The 21,756-nt window shown below is 41.7% G+C and overlaps 1 protein-coding gene across 9 annotated transcripts in view; it reads right to left on the bottom strand.

The window, feature by feature from the left end:
- The window catches only part of TTLL5 (tubulin tyrosine ligase like 5), a 124,182-nt gene that overhangs the window by 93,398 nt on the left and 9,028 nt on the right, over nucleotides 1-21,756 (bottom strand). For all 9 annotated transcript variants that reach the window (XR_004060747.1, XR_004060748.1, XM_030948878.1 and 6 more), the window contains exons 7-12: nucleotides 21,346-21,428; nucleotides 18,965-19,034; nucleotides 18,586-18,670; nucleotides 7,893-7,994; nucleotides 7,680-7,771; nucleotides 5,511-5,618 (exon numbers count right to left, since the gene is read on the bottom strand). Coding sequence is in view for 7 of the 9 variants with exons in the window: in XM_030948878.1 (XP_030804738.1) it covers nucleotides 5,511-5,618; nucleotides 7,680-7,771; nucleotides 7,893-7,994; nucleotides 18,586-18,670; nucleotides 18,965-19,034; nucleotides 21,346-21,428 (540 nt within the window). In the remaining 2 variants the exon portion in view is untranslated. The remainder of the gene's footprint in view (nucleotides 1-5,510; nucleotides 5,619-7,679; nucleotides 7,772-7,892; nucleotides 7,995-18,585; nucleotides 18,671-18,964; nucleotides 19,035-21,345; nucleotides 21,429-21,756) is intronic.

Raw genomic sequence — 21,756 nt, 5'->3', positions numbered from 1 at the left:
GAAAGAGCAAAACACGCCTCACACTGTGGCAATGGCAGGTTCATGACAAGCCACCTAGTGCCACTACTGTTACTAAGGGAAGAACAGAAGAAACTAAGACACCACGTTTCCATAGTGCCTCCTCTTGCTATTAGAATCCACAACAGCATGTTTCACCCCGACGGTTTGCTGAAGACTGCAATTGTATCAGGAGGTACCAACTGTTTCCAAGACCCAGCAGGAACAGCCTGCCTGTTCCTCCTCTAATGCCCAAAGAGAAGTCACTGCTGACTGAGCTTCCCACTCCCAAAAGAAGGCCTGGCTTCAGTGTGCACTCTAACAGCAACAGTTCAGCTAGAGATTTTTTTTTGCCAATGACATTATCTAAGACTAAGACAAAGGCTAGAGAGATAGTCTCCGGCTTTTTGGTTCTGGTAAACTCCCACGTATTCCAAGTTTATCTTCCAATCCTCTCCAAGACTGCCCTGGTACTCTCTTTTACAAAATATCCCCAAAGAATTTGTTATTCTCTCTAAGTACAGAAACTAAGTCACAAGCAAGAGCACAGTAGCAGCAAGAAATTTTTCATGTTTTTCCACAGCATGAATAAGCTCAGTTCCTAAAGGGTCACCGTAATTCTGGTCTTTCTTTGCAGCTTGTTCCCTGGAGAAAAAAAAAAGCTTTACTGCAAAGTACATACTCTACAATTAAATGGAGACAACCTGATGTTATGAAGGGACACAGTAGGAAAAAAATTGCACAGCATGTAACTTTTTTGATATTGCAATAAAAACCTATCTCCTCATTTTATGTAGGAGCATAGTTACACATTTCTAATGCAAGGAAATTTTGCCACTGAAATTCAAGTCTTCCATTTTTCCTTCCTATTCATTCTGGTTTTATATTAAGGTTTAATTCCCTTTTTAAGAGAACTTTATTTTAACAGAGAAAGGTTTTATCTCTATGTTATTACAGAAAAGGACCCAATAAGAGGGGACAAGTAGCTTCAAGGCTAACATCAAAGAATGGGAGTCTTGGTGCAGATTTGGCTGCCTTTGCAATCCTAATCTTACTGAGTAATAAATTATCACTCACAAAGTATAAACTTGTTCAACCCAGTGTGTGATACCAGAGTGAGCAAAGCGGTTAATATCCCAGTAACCACTTTAGGACATCACTCAACTTCTTATGAGGAATATAAGAGTAGATATGCAGCTACTTCATCCTCAACAAACTCAAGTGCCCAAGTAACAAAATATAATATTAGGGAGACCAAAATAAAAGCCATCTGACTTTATAGATAGATACACGAAGTGAAGGATAGAGAATGTTTCCCAACCTCATTAGCCCAAGTTCTTCTGATTTCAAGCTCTTACACTCCAGGAAAGCCGTGAGGCAAGAATAAATGGGTGTTCCTCACTTCGATGTCATCTATCTGGTGAAGACCCTAATGCCACCACAGGAACCAGTGGCAGAAGACAGAATGAGAAGCCAGGGCTGATTCTGACTTTGGTATCAGAAGTCCATTGATGATAAATTGACAGGGCTGGTCATTTCTTAAGTCTCCCAAAAACAGCCATAAAAGCTTTTTAGGTCTGCTCCAGCCTTCTGAGGAAGAATACCGGTGCTACCAAGCTGACAACTTCCTAAAGAAACAGACTTTCTGAAGCAACAGGGATCTTGAGTCTTTCAACCAAGCCCTGGGTACTAAATCATCAATATCAGATGGGTACCATTTAGAGCCATGAAGTGACAATTGACAAGAAAAACAGTGCAGGGATAGACCCCCCCCCATTCCTATAAAAGCTATGACTAGAAGACTCATCCCTTGAACTCATTCTACCCTTCACACTCAGCTGACAGTTTAGTCAAATTTGAAGATATAGTTACATTACAAAATCTACCTCACCCATCAGATCATCAAAACACCTGTCATGAAGGGTACAGGCCTCCTCAATCTGCTTGTAGCCAGAGGAGTCTACAACCTTTTTCAGATTCCAATGGCATCTTTACATACTAGCTTCAAAGTAATCAACATTAGACTGATGCTAAGGCTATAAAAATAGAATGGATTAAGCTTTGTAAAAAAAAAAAAGTAATGGTAGGAAATCCCTGTTCAGCTTTTCTGTGACATGTCATGTAAGAAACTAGAAAAACATAGGAAATATGTGAGGTATATGTATGGCTGACTTAAGTCACTAAGCATAGACTCACCTCACATCAAGTAAGCGTGTACAGAAATTTCTTAAGAATCTCAAGTTTTTAGTGCCCTGGAAAACTCATGATGGAGCAGGTCAGCACTGCTCAAAACTACAAAAGGCTTCCCCTAAATAGGTCAACTGCCACCACTAAGAAAGCTAAATGTTCATGAAGAACAGCAACACAGGCAGTTGAGAAACTGGTGATTTGGCACAAATGAAGACTTTTTAAAGCATTTGGCTCCAGCTCAGCACCACTCAAGTCATACAATAGTTTATTGTTAGCTTTTATCTCAATATAGATGTGATTAGAAGCAAAAGCCTAACCAATTCAGCCTTAAGACACGGAAGCAGCTAAATAAGAAACTCATTGCTTTGGTGGGATCAGTATGCCCATTACCCTATCCTGGCCTGCCTTCCTGATTGCAGACAAGCTCAACAGTGTCACAGCTGGGTTTCCTAGAATGTAAATGAAACAAGAGGACTTCAATCTGTTGCTTCTTTAGGCTTACATTTCAGTGAGTGCAGAAAACGGTGCTACCTGGCTGCTGGCAGAAATATGCGCTGCACCAAGCCGCCTTCATTTCCTACCCTACTAAACCAATCCCACAGGGAGATTTTTCATTCTGCCTGAAAGCAGGCCTTACTGCCTTTTCTAGCCTACCCAGACATGCTTACTTCAGGAGGGAGAAAAATGCAGTCTGTAATCATCTTGGGCACACGCAGCCCTATTGTACCTCCTGTTCCCACACTGAGACGTCACATCCCTTAAATAAGTGCAAAATCTATCTATCTATCTCTTTCTCTTAAAGAAGGCTCCAGAGGTAACCATCAACTCAGCTGGTGACCAGCTTCAGGACAGGGCAGTGATCTGGAGAACTGCAGCATGCCTTCCTCTGGAATTACTTACTGGTTGAAACAATTTTTACTAGGAGCTTAATTTTACATAAGGAATTATTAGCTAATCACAAAGAACAGAATAGATGACTGGGATCACTTTGTTTATAACAGAGCATGAACAAGGCAACAAAATCATGTAGTACTTGCAGTGCTTCTTAGATGCACTTCAGAGGAACAAAACTGAGCCTCCCAAGTCCTTAGATTATTACTAGAATGCAGTAAATAGCTCACATTATATGGTCAAAATGGAACTCACTCTTTACACAAACTGTCACCAGCACTCTGTTTTGACATGAGAAAAAGGACTCTCCTGACCTAGCACTCTCTAGGCATGCACTGGTTGCAGGAATCAGCCTGTCTCACCAGTTCCAGAAAATGAAGAAGCCATGAATAAACTCTCTTCCTTTAAATCCAGGAAACAAGTACACTACATATAAAAACACTTGTGAAAGAACTGAAGGACCACTGGAGTACTAAACAATTAGAGAAATTAAGTGGGCAACCTCATCTGGACAAATAAGTACTTGTGATTTAATTTTTTAGGAAGAAAATGGCAATTGTACAGGAGTTCTATTCCCCATAACAGCATTACAAGCAGTAGAGTAGAATACAACTTATATTTTTTAGAAGTTTTCCAAACAAGACCCATCTCTCTATCTGAATTTCAGATAAAGGTTTCTGAAGTCCAAGATACTTTTCACATGATCAGCCCTCCTCAGGACACACACTCAGTTTCATTGTTCACAGCTCAGAACAAAAAAAAAAAGGCTCTTGTCTGAGACTCGACATGCTGCCTTGAAATCTTCATTTGTAGTTTTATCCTTCATGCTAACAACTATGAACTAAACCATTATGAACATTTCCAGCTAGAAGAACTGAATATTTACAAGGTTAAAAGTCATACAACCAGAAAGTGTCAGAACAAGACACACAGATGACAAATGAACCATACAGCATGATGGAAGTTGAAATCCTTGAGACAAGGACCATCACTTAATTGTGGGGGAAGATGGCAGAAAGTACTGAGCTCTGGAAATGCCTAAGTCTCCCTAGGGAAGCAGTATGGCTCCTACTTAAGCTCTCTTTCCTGGGAAGCTCTTAATTTATGTTTACACTGAAATAAATGGAACAAAACAGTTTATTTGTGGGGGAGCATCTGAGAGGGTGGTTAGTGCAGCCCTGGGGAGGCAGCAGGAAGTGGGATAACCTCAGAGCCAGGCCCAGCAGAAAGTACATTAGGAACATTAGTTTCCATATACACAGCTCTGGAGGCACAACTGAGGAAGGAAAAGAGAGAAGCCAAAAAAAGAGGCAGCTAAAGTGGTTTTGACATGTCTTTTTTTCAACTAGCCAATAAAGTGCCATTTCACTGAGACTATTATCTAAGTCATAAATCCCCATGTATGACCAGGTCCTTCAACTTAGAACAAAGGCATCAGAGTCAGCCAGGAGAAACTATGGTGGGAGAGGTAGCTAGTTTTGGGAGGTAACTAAACAACCTATCAGTTATGCCTCCTTGATTCCTGACTGTCTTATCGTTCTCAAATATCCAAAGATGCATTTATGATGGAGTGTTGAAAGCTGCAGAATTGTCAATATCTAAGTGCAACTCAAGGACCACATAAAGGGATTTGACCTGCCACAGCTAGTTTAAATATAAGTTCCAAAACCTAAACACAGGATAGCCTAAGCCAAGCTTAGCCTTTGGTTTAAGCACTAACTGAGACTTCATCTCTGTGCATGCATCCACATGAGTGAAGGACGGCTAGGAGCAGGAGGAGGCCTCTTTAGGGAAGGTTGGGAAACAGCCACTGGAAAGCAGGAGAAGGCACACTGTGGTACCAGCCGCTGCTTTCTGGAGCTGCTCCCAGCCTGCGCTGGCAGGGAGCTCTGCAGAGCCGCTGCCAGCGCAGCGCCTGCTCGGGCCAGCAGCTGCCTCGGCCGCCCCCGCGCGGCGCTCAATCCATCCCCGCCACCGGCACTGCAGGCACCGCCTGCCACACACGGCCTCTCCCCATCCTCACACGCACCAGGACAATGCAAAACTACACTGCTAGGTGGCTCAAGAGAAAATAGCAAATGCTCTAAAAACACGTTTAATCACCCACAGCCATTCTTTGCAAGGGCACTGGTAAATCACCAACTTTAAAGCACTTCCCCAAGTTCCCTTTCAAGTCCTTTTTCATCATCCTATTTCCATTTTCTTGCACGAGACTCTGATCAATGGTGCTGACACAAGGTGAATTGAGATTCGATGCCCCCTGCCCTCACCGAGGATTATGCCAAAAAAAAAAAAAAAACCAAACCAAAACAACCAAAATAGTATCCAGCTTTCTTGCACTAGGGAATGCACATTTCCCTCTAGCATGACAAAGCTGGAGGCTCCAAACAGTACTCAACAGGCAATCAACAAAGATGTCCCCCGTGTCTTACCGAAGCAGCTGCCACGATGTGAAAGAAAACTTTTACAAGCTGATGCAATGGACAGCTCAGCAGAAACCAGAGTCTTGATAATCAGGTCCTCCACGCTGGCCATCAGTGCTGCAAGGAGGGGAGGGGTGGGGGGGAGGAGGAAAAAGGAAAAAAGTAGATTGTGAAGTAACACATAATATCCAGGAAGGCATGAGAATAAGCAAATGGAGATACACCTTTGTGAATCAAAGCACATGAGACCCTATGGATGATAAAGCAATGATGCTTGGAAATCCATGCAAGCCTAAGTAAATACACATGCATACATATCTTAGTACAAAAATACTCACAAATGAGAATGTGAGAATGATAAATGTGAGTATATGTCCAGTGCAGGTAAACAAACATATGGCAAACACACCAGCACAAGTCAGCTGGAGTCTGACCACTGCCCACTCAGAGTATAGGAAGGATTAAACAAGAATTAGACAGGAGTGGGTTAGTGAGATAAGCCCTCAAACTACAGGGAATAAGCCATAGCACTGAGATGTAAAAATTTTTCTTGTGAACTTTTATGAGATAACTGTTGTGACACTGCACCTTCCTCTAATGCAGCTGTTCCCATACTAAAGTTCATAAATCCTTTCAAAATTTTATGACTGGTGACAGCTCCCACTCCTGCTGACCTATAGATAACCCATAGTAAGAAAGCACTCTCCAGCTCCTGCATGAGCCTGTGAAGAGCTCAGGAACAGGAGTCTACACAGACAGAGGAAGCAAAAGGCAAGAAAAGATGTACATTAGACATAGACCTGGATTCTACACTGGACTTGGGATGAGTCATGCGATAGAAAGAACACCTCGCTGCTTTTGTTTTCAAGGACAAGCAATAGAGAAGTGAGAGAAGGGAGAAATGAACAAATACTGGAGTCATAGTCTCAGAAGTTAATAAAGATGGAAGGACAGCCTTCCCCACCCCTCAAAGGGAGCACAAGCAAATCCACACAGACATCTGGCAATCACTACTTCAAAGAGTATCTTCTAGAAACCACTTGACTAGAGAGTTTACTTTAGTTCTACAATTACTATTTCTCATGCTCACATGATGACATGCAGGGACCTGAACAATTACAGAAAGATCATGCAAGCAAATTCAGATGTGAACTTCTGTACCAGAAAACAACTAAGTGGAACCAACACAGCATGGAAACACCCCAGCACACATAAACAACCCAGAGCACAAAACCCTGCCAGCCCGGACAAGGCCCGCACTTTTCAGCCAGCATTCTGCCTCCCTATGGCCAGAACCAGATGCATCAGAGAAAGGTGCATGTCTTGTAATAGATAGCTAAAGAAATCTGCTTGCATCGCTCAGTAGTTTGCTTAATTATTAAGAGTGTATATTTTATACTTGAGGTTGGGGTGAGGTGTGGAGATGTATTAATATTAATAACTGCACATTCACAGCTGGCTGAACACATATGGTGCAAGGGATTGGACTGCCATGCACACACATGATGGAAAAAAAAGTCCACTTCCATCTGAAAGCCAGATTCAAACCCCTTTCTCCAACATTTGAGTGTTCCTTGGCAACATTAGCAATATGGGCCATAGCTGCTATCAGTAATTTTACTGATGCCTCAGTATCACAGGTAAATTGTCCCTTAAAGGATATACCTGGATTCTGCTCTGCAGATGCAGTTACTACCAGCAGACCTGGCAAAGGTGTGGAAGAGGGAGCTATTTTATATGAAACACAGACTAAATTAAAACACCCAGCAAAAACCTGAGCCATGGAAAGATGACACCACATCCAAGAGTCATTCAAACTGGCACAGTTGTCCAGAGGTTGGTCACTCATCAGACCGAACAGGCCATGGGAGCAGTAGAGGGAGGGAAGCTTTTAGAAGGAATGGAATGACCTTAAGAAAGGGGAAATGTAGGTAAAATATTAAGAAACACACCCTGAGAAAGTCTCAGAACACTAGTTGCAAAAAGGAAGGGGTTAGGCCTTATCTCTGGGGATAGGGAATAAAAGCACAGCTCTCATGAGTAAGGAACAATGCTTCCCTCCACCCTGCTCTGGTGCTAAATGGGACTCACTGGGGCTCTTCCTTCACTTCTTAAAATTCACACTACTGAGATGATCAAGATCCAACAAAGAAATAACAGAACAAGATTTTTACTGACCTGCAGTGTCTCTCCCCTCTTGTTTTAAGTACCTCAGCATTGCACTCATGCTCCACTTGTTTCCATAATCCTCTACTTCAGGATCATCACAGCTAAAAATAAATGAAAGAAGGAGATTGACACCACTGGCCTACCTCTATGGATCTGCATTAGACCAACCCAGGTAAACTGACCCAACCTCTGAAGAATGGGTTCCATTTTCCAGCCAAGTACCTGACATAATCTCCACTCTTCTTGTTGACACTGTAGTTGGTCAGATGCATGAACTGGTTTTTAATGTTCTTGGATGCCTGGTCATACCTCACTGTTGCAAATCTGTAAAGAGGAATAAAAAGTCACAGTATTTCTTGAGCAAGTGGCATTCTTGCTAAATACAGCAAGCTTGTCACTACAAATCACAGACCACCATACAGACCACTCAACAGCAACACCCAGGGAGAGAATGCATGTAATGAGACTTCATCAAATGCAAAATACAGTTTATCCTTGAATGACACATCATGCAAAAAATGTCACAGAATGTGAATATAATGCAATAGAATAGTTGCAGCTGGAAAGGAACTACAATAGTAATCTAGCCCAACTGCAATAATTTCCTTACACTACATGTAATCCTGATTCAATACATATTTTAGGTCTCAGACATTGGAGAAAAATCAATTTTAAAAAATTGAGGGCAGAAACCAGAGCATGTGGTAGGTAGAATGACCAGCATGAGCCACTGATAATCACCACAGCTCATAACAGCAAGCATCTCCAGTTCAAAAAACCAACAAGAGAAAAAACACCTTCACTCTGACAATCCTCCTGTACCACAAGCGCTTAAGATGCCAATGTCTCAAAAGAAACAAGGGGATTAAGAAAGGATAAGGGCAGAGTCAAATATATGCTGTCCAAAGAAGCCCCAACAAGAGGAAAAGTATGTACCAAGCACAGCAGGGTTAGCTGCACAAAAAGGGGAGTAGATATGGGGGAAGCCTCAATGAAGGAAAAAGGAGACAGGATTCTGGAAAATGGAAGAGTGAGAGAAAGTTGGGTCATCTGGTTATGCAATGAATTAATGTTCAGAAAAGAATGCACCTCCAATTTTTTTCATTAATAGTCATCTCTCTTCATGCTTCCCCAATTATTTCCCATAGCTCAGAACAAAGACAGCTAACACGTTACAAAAAAAAACCAACCAACCAAACAAAAAAGACAAATACCCCCACAATCCTTCCTTTAGAAAGAACTGCCAAAAAACCAAAAAGACCTTACTTCTCAGTTAAAACTATGCCATTACTGCCCTCACTTGGTAGCCATTTTGAGAAATGCCTGCTGCCATAAGAACTATACCAGCAAATCCACAAAAATGCTTAAACTTATCCTTAAATACATGTGTGGAAGCAGGGGGGAAAACAAACCCCCAGTGATATAACTAATTTTGAGTGGCAAGGTTAAAAGAGGGAAAAATATTTTTGCACTATATTTTTCTCAGCTTTAACTATGTACAAAGTCAGAGCAGCTGGCAACAAAAGCATTTGGAAGTTTGGATCCCCTTTCCACATATTTCCACAGCTTAAAGTATTAGAATTTCTTTTCAGTTTAACTGTAAGTTTCCTGGATTTAGCACTTCTGTTTTGAAAATAGTGACAAAAGCCCTGTCATATATTTGGTTCTTATTTATGATTTCATCATCTCCATCTTAACAATCATTTACTGGCAACATACCAGAAGTATTTGTTGAAATATACTTTCAGCCAGATCCTGGAAGATACTGAGCACAATCAGAGAGCCATTTCAAGTCTCCCTTGGTACTTCCAAGCACAGGGCAATTAGGTTCACCATGCTTTTCAGCTTATGCTTTTAATTTTTCATCCTCAAATAAAAGAACAGGAACCCCTGGCAGACACAGACAATACTCTAAACAAAAGTACTTCTGTACCTTCAAATGCTTGCATTAACTTCCTTCTACAGAGACCATCCTTAATTATTAGGTGGTCTGAGCTCCATGATCAGAATTTTACATTTCCATGGGGATTGTCTATTCAGAAGATCTCACTGTGTTCCAGAGCTCCCAGTAGCTAAGCTTTCTCTTTTGCTAGGATGCTATCATCTTGAAGGACATAATGGGCAACTTCAGCAATGCACCAAAAACCTCCAAAACATTAAATTATTCATATCTACTATCTAAAAAGCCCAAGCTTTAAACAACATAATCCAAAGCTTAATACATTCACCCAGAGCTGGTTTGACCAGCTTCATGCTAAGTGCAAGTCTGCAAATGGAAAATCCAAGCTATTTCTAGAGCTTCTATCAATAGCTTCTGGATGCCAGAGTAGTAACGAATCAGAAGTACAGTGCAATCAAATAGCCCACAGTCCCTACACTTCTGTGTTTTGCACTCACTTGAGATGGAAGAGTGTTACTACCTCTGAAATACCAGTCACAATTACCTTCAGCACTCTACAGTTCTACAGCTTTTCAGAGTATACTTTACTGTACCTTTCTGCCCCTGTAGTAAATATGCTGCTCATCCACCAGACTTGTTCTCTCCAGGAAGGAGAAGAGACTTGCAGGCTACAGACTGTCTTGCTTCAGCAGAAATTTATTGTTATTTTAGAGAAACCAAGCTCATACGAAAAGGCCTTACAGTAATAGTGAAAAATAGAAAAACAGTGCTTGTAAAATTTTTCTAGGTGTTAACCTGAAATTAGAATAAACTCCTGAGGAATCTTACCATCTTTTAGAAGATTACTAGATTTAAGGGCAACGTTCTTTTCCAATTTCATTCTGGGCCACTACTAAGAATAGAATATATGTTACTCAAAAGATAAGGGCCAAGATCCTAAAAGCAATTCAAAAACTATATGCTAAGCAGGGACAGAAAATTAAGGGCAAGTTTCATGTTTTCCTAGTAACAGAACTTACCACAAGCATATACTGCAATATTCTGCATGAACTATTTTTCTAAACACTAAAGGCTTCATGCCCAGGTGTCTCATATTGCTATAACCCAGCCAAAGAGTGATGAAGGCACAAGCACATGAGTCCAGATCCCCATCTGCCAGGACACGACTGCTTCTGAGCCAAAGCATTACTCGTGGATGCTGCTATGTGGGAGCCTGCAATCACACAGGAATCCAGGAGTACTCCTAAACCAGAGGCTGGACTGTCCACACATGGGGGCCCCCCTTCAGCCAAAAAAGACTATTTTATCAAGGGAAACTCATCTAAACACTATCTTGTGCTTACTAATACCATCTCTTCTCACTCTGCTTTGAGCAACTGTCATTTTCCCCCACTGTGGTCTGTTCCTGTCCAAGTTCTGGACTACTCCATAGGCCTTGCAATGCAGAGACCCAACAAACTTAATAGGCATTGCTGATAAAGTGTGTGAGGACTGAGTGGTTCAACAATTAGATTCACACTGCTTTTAATTCTTAATTCTTTTAATTCTTCTATATGGCTTGTCAAGTGGAAAAAAACCCAGGAAAAGGTAAAATTTTCCACTACTAGTCAGACAGGAAGGTTTTCTGCCACTTCAGTGCATTCTTCTGTTCCCACTTCATCTAAACCAGCAGTTCTTCTTATTGTTAACAATGTGAAATATTATGCAGGTAGCCAAGAAAGGAATGAGTGTCTGCTCTGCATCCACCATCAGAAGAACATCAACTCTGTTTTGGCCTGAATACAGATTTGCTTTCTCTGTTACACAAGTTCTAACCACCAGTTTTCAAAGTTGAATGACTGAACCTTCTTTCACCTGCCAAAGTACTTGGAGAGGGTGCCAGAGAAGATGATGCAGGAGGAAAGGTCCTCTCTGACAGCATTGACCTGGTTCATCTCTGAGATATGTTACACAGAGGTAACACAGTTCACAGCAGCAAGAATACAGATAGCACCTTACCATGCCCTGATATAATGTACTGCTTGTATTCACTGCTGAAAATGAACTCCAAGTGATACTAAAGATACTCTCATTAACTTGTTTACCTGGCCTTACTGCAGTCCCATCCTCCCAAAAATCCTCCCCTTCTAATGAATCTTGTCATTTTAATGTCTGAGGAAAGGGCTAAATTAAGAAAATTAAGGATACATTCTAACATGGTCTACAAGAGATTAGATTCCAAAAGCCTCCAAGCAGAAATATTATAGGAGAGTTTCAACCTCAAAACTACAGCTGGAAAGAGGAAAGGTAAACTGAGGTTGGCTGTGCATTGTTCAGTTTCCACACGAACTACTGCCTGTAATACAGCCTCCCAGGCAGAGGTAGCTGCAGTCATACTGGAAACAGTCCTGGCAGCCTCCCTCCCTTTCACTGCAGCTTCTCTTTCTCCAGCAGGACAGAGGAGATGCCTTTCATTTCTGAATTCAAAGCTCAGAAACAGAGAAGTGATAATTATGCATTCCACTGTTCTGATACCTCTGCTCATGTCTCAGCTGGTCACAGCCAAGTGACACAGGCACATTGCAGCTTGGATGAAGGCAACAACCCATTCTCTTACCAGCAACTATGCACTGCTACACAGCTCACCTTCCCCATTTCCCTTCCCTCTGTACTGCTGTACTTTGTCTTGGATGAGAGAGGATGAAAGAGCAATCAAAAGCAAGCAGAAGGGTGGCAATAGCAGCAGCAGGTAGCCTGGGCAGCACAAAAAGAAAATTAAGGGAAAAATCCTCACTAATTCCTTCAGAATCCAGAACTACTCTCAACCTCCTGACTAATAGTATAACATCCAGAGACATCCCAGCTCTCTGCCTCCCTGTCATGCTTCAGGTTCACCTTTGGTATTCAGACACTGACAGATTCCAATCTTCCTTCCCTTTCTTGTGAGAGTTCATTAAAAGCCTAATAATCACACTTAAGCTCAACCTGCAATAGGTCACCTTCTCTACAAGTACCATGCAAGCTTTTTCCCTGCTCACCCAACAGTCTACAAAACATGTCAGAGCTCACACTGAAAAGTCCCCAAATCCACCACACCAAACTTTGGCCCCTAACCCACATCCCTACACTGCCTTAACCTAAGCAACTACCCTTTCACTGTCACAATTTTAGGCAGGACATTACCCAAGGGATTTTACAATGCTCTTTGCCTTATCTCCAGCATTGCTTCAGGAAATGAATTAACCACAAGGTAAAGTTTGCAAGTCATTTCAGAAACATGTAAACTGGATCCTTAAATATTTACAGAAGATGTTACATGGTTTTGCATGAAACCTGACAGCTCTGGAATGCTTATTTGAGGCATCTAGTCAGAGCCTGAGAAGAGGAGAAGGGAAAAGACTCGAGTGGGAAGAAGGAAAGAATAGTTAATCCCTCTTCTCTCAAACGAGTTTACAAAAAAAGCACACATGATGATCGACTTTTCCATGACTGCACACAGAGTTCCTGCATAAATGTCCTGGAAATAATCAGTGTAGTGCTTTCACAAGCATGCTCCTCACGTTTTATGCTTGGAGTCACTTTCCCAGTCCCTCACTCCTCCCCATGCATTAAACTTTAGTCTCCCTGTTAGTCTATGAGCTGCCACTTTGCTTAGGGAACATAGTTCCTCCTTACAGTACAGGACAGAAAACAGAAGTCTAAAGACCAGCACAATCCCCCTACATCCAATATTAATGTTTCACAGCATTGATCTGATATGTCAGTTAGCAATCGAATATCAACAGGAGCTAAAGCTTGTAAGGGAATTACTAAACATAAAAAACAGTTTTGGTGACACCTCTGTGATGGCAGTTTCTCTAATCAAAGCTGAATAAAATTACTCCAACAGTTCTGTGTAAAAGAACAAGATCCAGCAGCAGTGTTACCAGATGTCTGCAGGAACAGGGGAGAAACTAAAGACTTTTTTAATCTTTTCACAACAAATTTGCATATTTTCAATTTATGCATTGACATTCATGAGATTTTGAACCTTCAGAGCATAAGAAAATACCATGAGGATAACACAGCACTGGTACAGGTCTCCCAGGAAGGTTGTGGAGTTTCCCTCCTTGGAGATACTCAAAAGCCATCTAGACACGGTCCTGGGCAACTAGACCTAGATGGTCCCACTTGAGCAGGGGGTTGGAGCAGATCCCTTCAACCTCAGCTACTCTGTGATTTGGTGAACCCCTCATGTTCTCTTTCTCACATTGTCTGGTTTCTCATTGTTCAGACTGTCAGCAGCATTAACAACTGAGCTGATCTAATTTAACAACTGCTTAGTAGCCTGTCTGTTAAGCACAACAGTAGGGTCATGTAGTTATACACCTCAGTAATCTGAATCTGAGTATCTTCACTAAAAAGTAAGGAAGCAACATAAAGCTGTCTGGCTTGATAGTCTATCCACTGGCCTGAAGCCCAGCAGGTACATTTAGTGAATAACACTGCTCCACAGCTTCTGCACAGGGCAATGCCTACTGCAGTGGCTGTAGCCTGACCCCAGATGTCCATGCAGAAACAAATGAGCTGCACTCCCTCAGCAGCAGAGCTGCTGGGCAGGGGTTACTGCAAGAGGGATGGGGCTGCTGCAGCTGCCTCAGCCAGCTCTGGCCTAAGCACAGCCTGTGAGCTAATGTGAATTCCTCGACTCAAAGCAAATACCTGAATTCTTTGGAAACCACAGGAATCCAGCATAGAAATGGTGAATATCCCAGAGGAGCTGGTGTAAATTAGGAAGCCAGGCTACTGAAGGAAGGGTGTCACAAGGCTGAGTGGTGTGAGCTGAGTGGCAGCATGACAGCTAGTGGCAGGTGCTGCAAAGCCCAGCATTCTAATCCCAGAGCAAACCCTTGTGTCCCACTGGAAAGTCCCCCCAGGCTGCTGCTCCTTGGGCCTTTTGCAAGAATGTTTGGATTTCAGATCAGTTTTGATTCTTTTTCTCTAATCTATTTTTCAAATTCAGTGTAAAACGGAATCACAAGTTCTCGATGGTCTATGACCCCCCTCCAGCTATCCAAGCTCAGAAATAGGGCTGTCTACACATGGTTTAGGAGAAAAAGCAGTCTATCAAGAGGTCTCCCCAAACAAGGAGCCATTTCGCTATGACTTCCCCACACTATGTGTCAAGCCCTCATCATGCCTGCAGGCACCAAGCAAGAAAGGTCCACCAGGCTCCTTTCTGTCACACAGAAGAAGGAGGGGAAGTTAGACAGGAGAGAGAAGCAGCACAACAGGGAAGGCTCAAGAACAGCACAAGCTATTCCTGGCCCTATGCTCTCTTCAGCTGTACTTCAGGCACAAGTCAGGCTTGTCATTCCCCACTTACACGAGTGCCCCTCCAAAAACCAGCATAATGCACCGATTCAGCAGCTGGGTCTAAGTGAAGCCTTGGGACTCACACATAACTGGGCTTGGTGAGTCACCATCAAAAGTTTATAATTAAGACTGCAGTTTATTAACAATGTACCTCTTATTCAAACTAAGATACAAAAAGTATGTCAATAAGTGTATTACACTGCCTGCTTTGGAAATCTCAGATAAATAAGACTACCAAGATTTTTAATGTATGATCAGATGACAGAGTTACACCCTCAGGCAAACCTGGACCAAGCTTGCCGTGACCATCTCCAAACCTATACCTTCAATGCAAAGGTCCCAGCTACAATCCTTCAGGCTGTGATCACCAGACAACCAATCTAGATTATAATTGTCTTTTCCAGTACAAAGTTACGAAACATCTGCCAATATAACAGATGTATGGCAGCACACCGTGTCTACTTTTTTAATATGTACTAGCAAAGTGTTCAACACACTTTTCAATCCAACAGGAGGATCTTAAGTCACCCAGTGCTGCTTTATGTCTTATGCACAGCTTCAGCCTTATTTCAAGCCTCAAGTAAGAAAAGAAAATCCCCACCCCACTCCCTCCAAAAGATCACTGAATATCTCCAAATTAATCTATTAGAAGCATTCCTTCTAAAGGTCCACCAGGCACAAAACATGCAAGGAGTTTTGACAGAGTTTGAAGAAGGCATGACTAGAAAAGCTGTATTACAACAACAGATAAAAACAGAGCACATTCACTGATACTACTCTTAAAAACTCTCCAGAAGTCAGATAGTTGACTCTGTTCACTTGAGGCACTGTCCCCTTATACAGCCTATTCCACATGAGTGGGGTGGAAATAGCTAGAAAAACAACCTACTCAACATCAGTGCTTCCTACGTTCTACTCAGTATTCTTTCAGAGAATAAACAGAAAAAAAAACCTAAACAAAAAACCCAAACAAAACAAAAAGCCACACCAAAAAAAAACCAAACAAAACCCCCCCAACACAAACATTTTGAGGTCATTATCTTCCTGAAAAACTGCATTTAAAAAATTAATAAAAAAGAGTGAGAGAACTTTGGCATAGGCAAACCAAATAGTTATTTAGTACTTCCAGCACAACAGCTCAAGGCTTTGTTACACACACTTGGGTACATACCCTTCCTATCTCCTTTAGATGAAAATTGGAAAGTGAAATAGAAGACACAAAAATGTTGGATCCACAATCTCTTACTTCTTCTCAGCTCTAAAGCCTCAAATTCCACTCTAGATCATGTCATGACAAGTCTAGCTGTGCCAGAAGAAACAAGGCCTAAGGAACTATCTAGTCAAACATCACAAATGTTTGGTATACCAAGTTTGTTCCTTGTAAAGATCATTACATCTTATGGTTTCCTCATAGCACTCCTTTTCTGGTAGAGGCCACCAAGTTTACCAAAGCAGCCAGGTTCCTCTTGGAATATGCAAAGCATAACACTAGAGAGGAACATGACCTTTCAGACAGACTAAGAAAATAGAAACAAAAAATTAAAACACTAAGCTAGGTCATCATTACTACACTTCACAGACTATCTGCCTTCAGAAAGCAAATTCAAAACATGGAAGTCACCAGAGTACACCACAAGCACTAGCTGAGGTTCCAAAACCAGGTTGCTTTGCTCTGCTGGTATTTTTCACCTTGGATTGCTTCTATACCACCTTTGATTCCAGGCCCTGACATTACCTCCCAGTTCTCTACTAGAAATTGTTTCTACCCTTAAGCAGCATGGGTTTTTTTATTCCTTAAGCAAAGTATTAAAAGCAGCTTCTATTCCCCAAGGTTAAAACATTTCCCTCTCCTGCAGAGCTAAACTTTTGCTCCAGCTTTAAACCAAAGCGTTACGCTATGTGAGACAATACAATGGTGTCTCCCAGCACATAATTCCCACTAAAATGAATGGCAAAACAGCTCAATAGGAAGCCATAATTCAGTAACTCCAGGTTCTTTACCTCTCACCAACTGAATCTGCAAAGGCGGAGTATGGGGAAACCACGAATTGCTACAACTGAAGTGCACTAGTGCCATCTGGAGGCCACCCAGAACAGCCCACCTAAAGTTTTATCAGCCTCCGCTCACCTTCAGCCTTGTCCTCCAAAGGGAGCTTGCCAGCACTTGTAGCATGAACAATACCAGCTGAATAGCCACAATAGATGGGGAAAGCTTAAGGATAATTAAGGATACTGTCTGCAATAAACGTACAGCTATCATGTAAAAGCATTCAGCTACAAGTGTTTAGCCACAGCTGACACTTCAGCTGAAACTGCTCTGTGGGCTGTTGAAGTTTAGTAACAGAACCAGAGCTACTCCCCATAGCTCAGAAATCTCTCTTGAAACTCCTTTCTAACAAGATCAGCAGAACCACCTTTAAAATATTAATGATGGTGCAAATCCTATCTTTGAAGGCCTGCTATGTACTGCCCATTCTGAGAACATGCTGGAATTCTACATTATCTTGTTTCCCTCTTCACTTTCCAAAAACATGCAGTTATTAGCAGCTAGCAATTAAGCTGCCAGTTCCCAAGAGAAAAGTCTTGCATGACTGGCATGTTTAAGGCTCCCTTTCTAAAGTGAAAACAGTTGTTAAGCTTTCCACTTACAAAGATGAGCTTCCCCTTTCTACCCCCTTTTAGGGAAAAATGCATTCACATTATCTTTGCAGGCAGAAGCACATCACAACACACCTAAAGGGTGTTCATCAATTTAATGGATACTTCTTGTGGGATCATTATTTCTGTATTCTTTGGGATTCACTATGTCCTTGAGACAAAGAATTTGGATTCAGTATCTACCCAAGTCAGAGCTATGTTAGGTCTGAACCCCAGAGATATTCTGAATAAACCAAACATGCTTGGAAGAAAGGTAGAGCATTACTTAAAACTGTTGCTGAAAAACAGTTGTGTGGTGCTCTTTTCTCAAACATCAGTATAGTTAAAATTCTGATCCGTAGGGAATTCAGAGGAGTGACTGCTTCAAATCCATTAGTTACTACAGACAAATATTTTGCTAAACTTCTGGGACAAAGAAAAACAGGTATTTTTGGCAGAGGAGTATTGATTCTAGGTGTCTTTCATGACTTACATGCAAAGGAAAATTGTTATCTTGCAGGGTAAAACCAGTGAACTAGCCTAAAATCACTTAGTAGATATTGCAGAAAATAAAATGCTAACCTAAAATTTAGGAGTCATTGAAATGAATGAGTCACTGAGCTCATTCATTAACAGGTCTGCAACTGCTTTTTTTTAAGACAAATTTAAAAAAGCTTAGATTCCCTTCCCCTCAGAGAATGGAGAAGAGGCTCTATGGTTTCAATGATCTTAAGTTTCAAGAACTCAGCCTTGAGAATGAACATGCCAGTGACAATCTGTTTGGCCATTTAACCCTTGAGAGTTGAATACTTGCTTTATTAATTATATATAAAAACAATAAAATCCCTCACTCAAGGTCTTATAATCAATACGAAGAAACCTGATGGGACACAGCACAATGAAGCATCATCTATTTAAACTCTGCAGAACTCCCTAAGTGGCACTTTCCTCATTTTACTATTGTTTCAGGAGTACAGAGGCAAGCCAAGAAATGTCTGGATCACCAAGTGCAGGTACACCAAAAAACAAAGACTTCTTCCATACCTGGCCAATCCTTCCTCGTAGAGATAGACAACAAGTGGATCATAGGATGTAACCAGAACATAGAGACGCACATCGAACTTGAAATCTGAAATACAGTTGTCAAGAGTCAGTGACTGCAAATTTCTTTCAGACATCATAACTAGTTGAGGAATTTCAACAGACTCTGAGAGCAATAAACCATTACCTGCTGCTGACATAGGTGCCTGAATCTATTCCAGTTGTAAAGCTTCCAGGTTTTAATGAATTCTCTAGTTACATTTGTCTGATGCTAGACCAAGCCAGACCACTCAATTATTCAACTAAACTCCTCCAAAGGTTGCAGAGATCACCAGATGCAGGGTCAGGAGAAGGGAGAAAAGCAATTCCTAAGCACACTCACCATCTATGAGCAAGGGATTGCTGATGTAACGAGACACCAAGATGTTGTCTTCCACTACAATTTGGTTTGGCTGCACAAGAACAGAAATTTAAGAGTGAAAAAACCAGCAGATGTAAGAAATAAGAAATTTGATTAAATCCACCATTTTTTCTTGCCTTTCCCTCCTAAAGGAGATTGGTACAGCCACCTTGTACCAATAACTATGTCTGGGGGAGGAAGAAATAAAACCAAAATGAAAAAACAACTATCACAGCATATGCCACAGTTGAGACAGCCACCATACACAGAGTATCACCATACAATATGAGAAGGCTTCAACTCATACAGAGCAACACCTTACCACATCAGAAGGCTCCAGGCATCTGCCCTTCTTGTTCTTTAGCCCAACCTTTTATACCCCTCATGTTGATGCATTGCATCTGTGTGCCCTCTGTTCCCTTTGGTGGTTGGTCAGTGCCCCTGGGCACTCCATGGCCCATTGCTGTCAATGCTGCTCACCTGCTTCTCACAGCTGCAGCCCATTGGGGATGAGGCTTGGCCTCAGCCCCACTCCCAATTACCACAAACTCTGTACCTACACAGAATTGTCGGTCACAACATATTTAAGGTATTTAGATCCTAAAGAGAATGATTACATTGCCAAAAAACCTGCTCATTGAATTTTCCAGTAAAATACTCAGAGTAGCATACAGATTTAACAGCCACATGGCAATGATGTAAAATAGACAGAGAAAAAAACCCTCACATCTAAGAAGTAATTGTTACTCCATTTGCTTCTCAAGGGTTCAACCAAACACAAGGAGAAGAGGTTTAGAAGACCCAGGATGTAGTATGTAACTACAGATGGTGAAGAAGCCACAAGTGAGGAAAATGATACTCAAATTGTGATCTTTATAACTACATCCTGGGCTGGTATCCAGCCTTTTTGCCTACCTTATACTGAATCTCAGTTCACAGCAGGAGGTCCTGTACCCAAAAGAAGCTACACTTGTAGGTAAGAACAGAAAGCTCAAACTATAACAAATACATGTCACGGAGTTATGGGATCTGTTAAAAAGCTTTTTACTGTTTGCTGTATGCAAGGCTCTCTTGTAACCAGTTTCTCGCACAACACTTTCTTGCCTTCAGCTTGCAAAAGAGGCAAGAGAATCACAGGATTCTGCTTTTATTCAATTTTGTATCTATTCAGCCACAACACCACCAGCATGATGAGCAGAAAACTTAAGCACATAAAATGCTTATATAGAACGTGAGAGAACAAGCTTAACTTCCCTCAGAATATCACACAAAAGTGACACACTGTTCTATATGGATCAGGGAAATGCAAAGGTTATTTATTTGTTTGGAGGGGTTATTGTTGTTTACAAAAACTTTTGTGATGAGATTCTAAAAGACACCCTTTTAATGGCATCACACTGAAGGAAAAAGGCCTGTGGGCCAAACTAGCTGCAGTGATTCTCAAACAGAAATACACAAAGGGATATTGGTCCCATAAGGGTATTTTCCCCAGGTCATGGCCAACTGCCATGTGAGCCTGAGCTCATTCCTCCCTTTCAAGCAAAGAAAAAACTGAGTGTAGCTCTGGAAATACTTACCTCATACGCTTGGCAAATTGCTCCCTTATTTTATGGGAAATGATCCAAGTAGAAAACAGATGAGGCAGCATGACCCCTTCAGTGCAGGGAAGGCTAAAGGGGTTTGAATAAGTGAAAACAAAATGACTCAACAGTCATTTAGCTGTTGAGCATATTTATTGGGATCCCCTCATGTGTTTGGCTCCAGTTCAGATGTATCTGTTACCTATGACAACCTAACTCCCTGCAAAGCTCACAAACAGCAAAAGGCACTACAACCTGCACATCGATTTCAAAGAACTATCCCCTTTACACCTCAGGAAGGGCACACTGGCCTTTAGGTAACATAGCTTAAGATTGATACACTTCCCACTGTATCAAGGTTCATTTAAACTGGTCTTTTCCATGGGGAAGTGTGAGACAAGGGGGCTGCTTGAGAACTGTTTAGGTCACTCAGGGAAACAACTAAGGAGAGTTCTGGAAATCTCCAAAAGGTCAGCCTACTGTCAGCCACAAAGAGAGCATGAAGCAGCACAGCTTCCCAAACTGTCTCAGGGAGTATAAACTTGTTCCTAATAAGCTAAGACTTGCAGGTAGATTGCAAAATGAGCACAGCATACAAAGAGATAGACTGCTTTTGGTTACACAGGCAGGCCTTCCAAGCTGCTCAGGGCTGTTGAATTGCTCACCAATATATGGCTGAAATTGAGAGTAAGGCCAGTGTCCAGTTAGATGCCTCTTGCCTGGAAGCCAACATAGTTTTGACGACACCGTTACTGAAGAGCAGTCCTTTCTGTGAACACTTACATTATTTATCAGGTAGACACCCCGACCTCTGGAAGAAGCCACAGGCTTCACTATCCATGGGCCTCTGTCCTTAGAATAGGTATCTGGTTAAAAGAAAACAGCACAGTCTGCAACATTTTCCATTTTGCTTATTAACACGGGAGCAAGAATCAAGAATGTTGCCTATGGTAAACACTTTAGAGAACTCCACAGGGAGATCAAAGTTTGCTTTTCCAATGTGCTACTTCACCCCTTTGGAATCATTGCACTTATTACAGTCCCTCCCTGAAGCCCCCCACGGTGCTCTGATAGATTCCTTCTTCTGCCCTACACCTCCTTTTGGCACTTCTCACTTCAGTACCCCCAGGCATTAGGCAGTGATATTGAGAAGCTGATCATCAACAACACTGAGCATATAAAAACTCCTCCATT

Source organism: Camarhynchus parvulus, chromosome 5 (assembly GCF_901933205.1).
Source record: "Camarhynchus parvulus chromosome 5, STF_HiC, whole genome shotgun sequence".
NCBI lineage: Eukaryota > Metazoa > Chordata > Aves > Passeriformes > Thraupidae > Camarhynchus > Camarhynchus parvulus.
The sequence above is the reverse complement of the archived record's forward strand: the minus strand, read 5'-3'. Positions and strand labels throughout refer to the sequence as shown.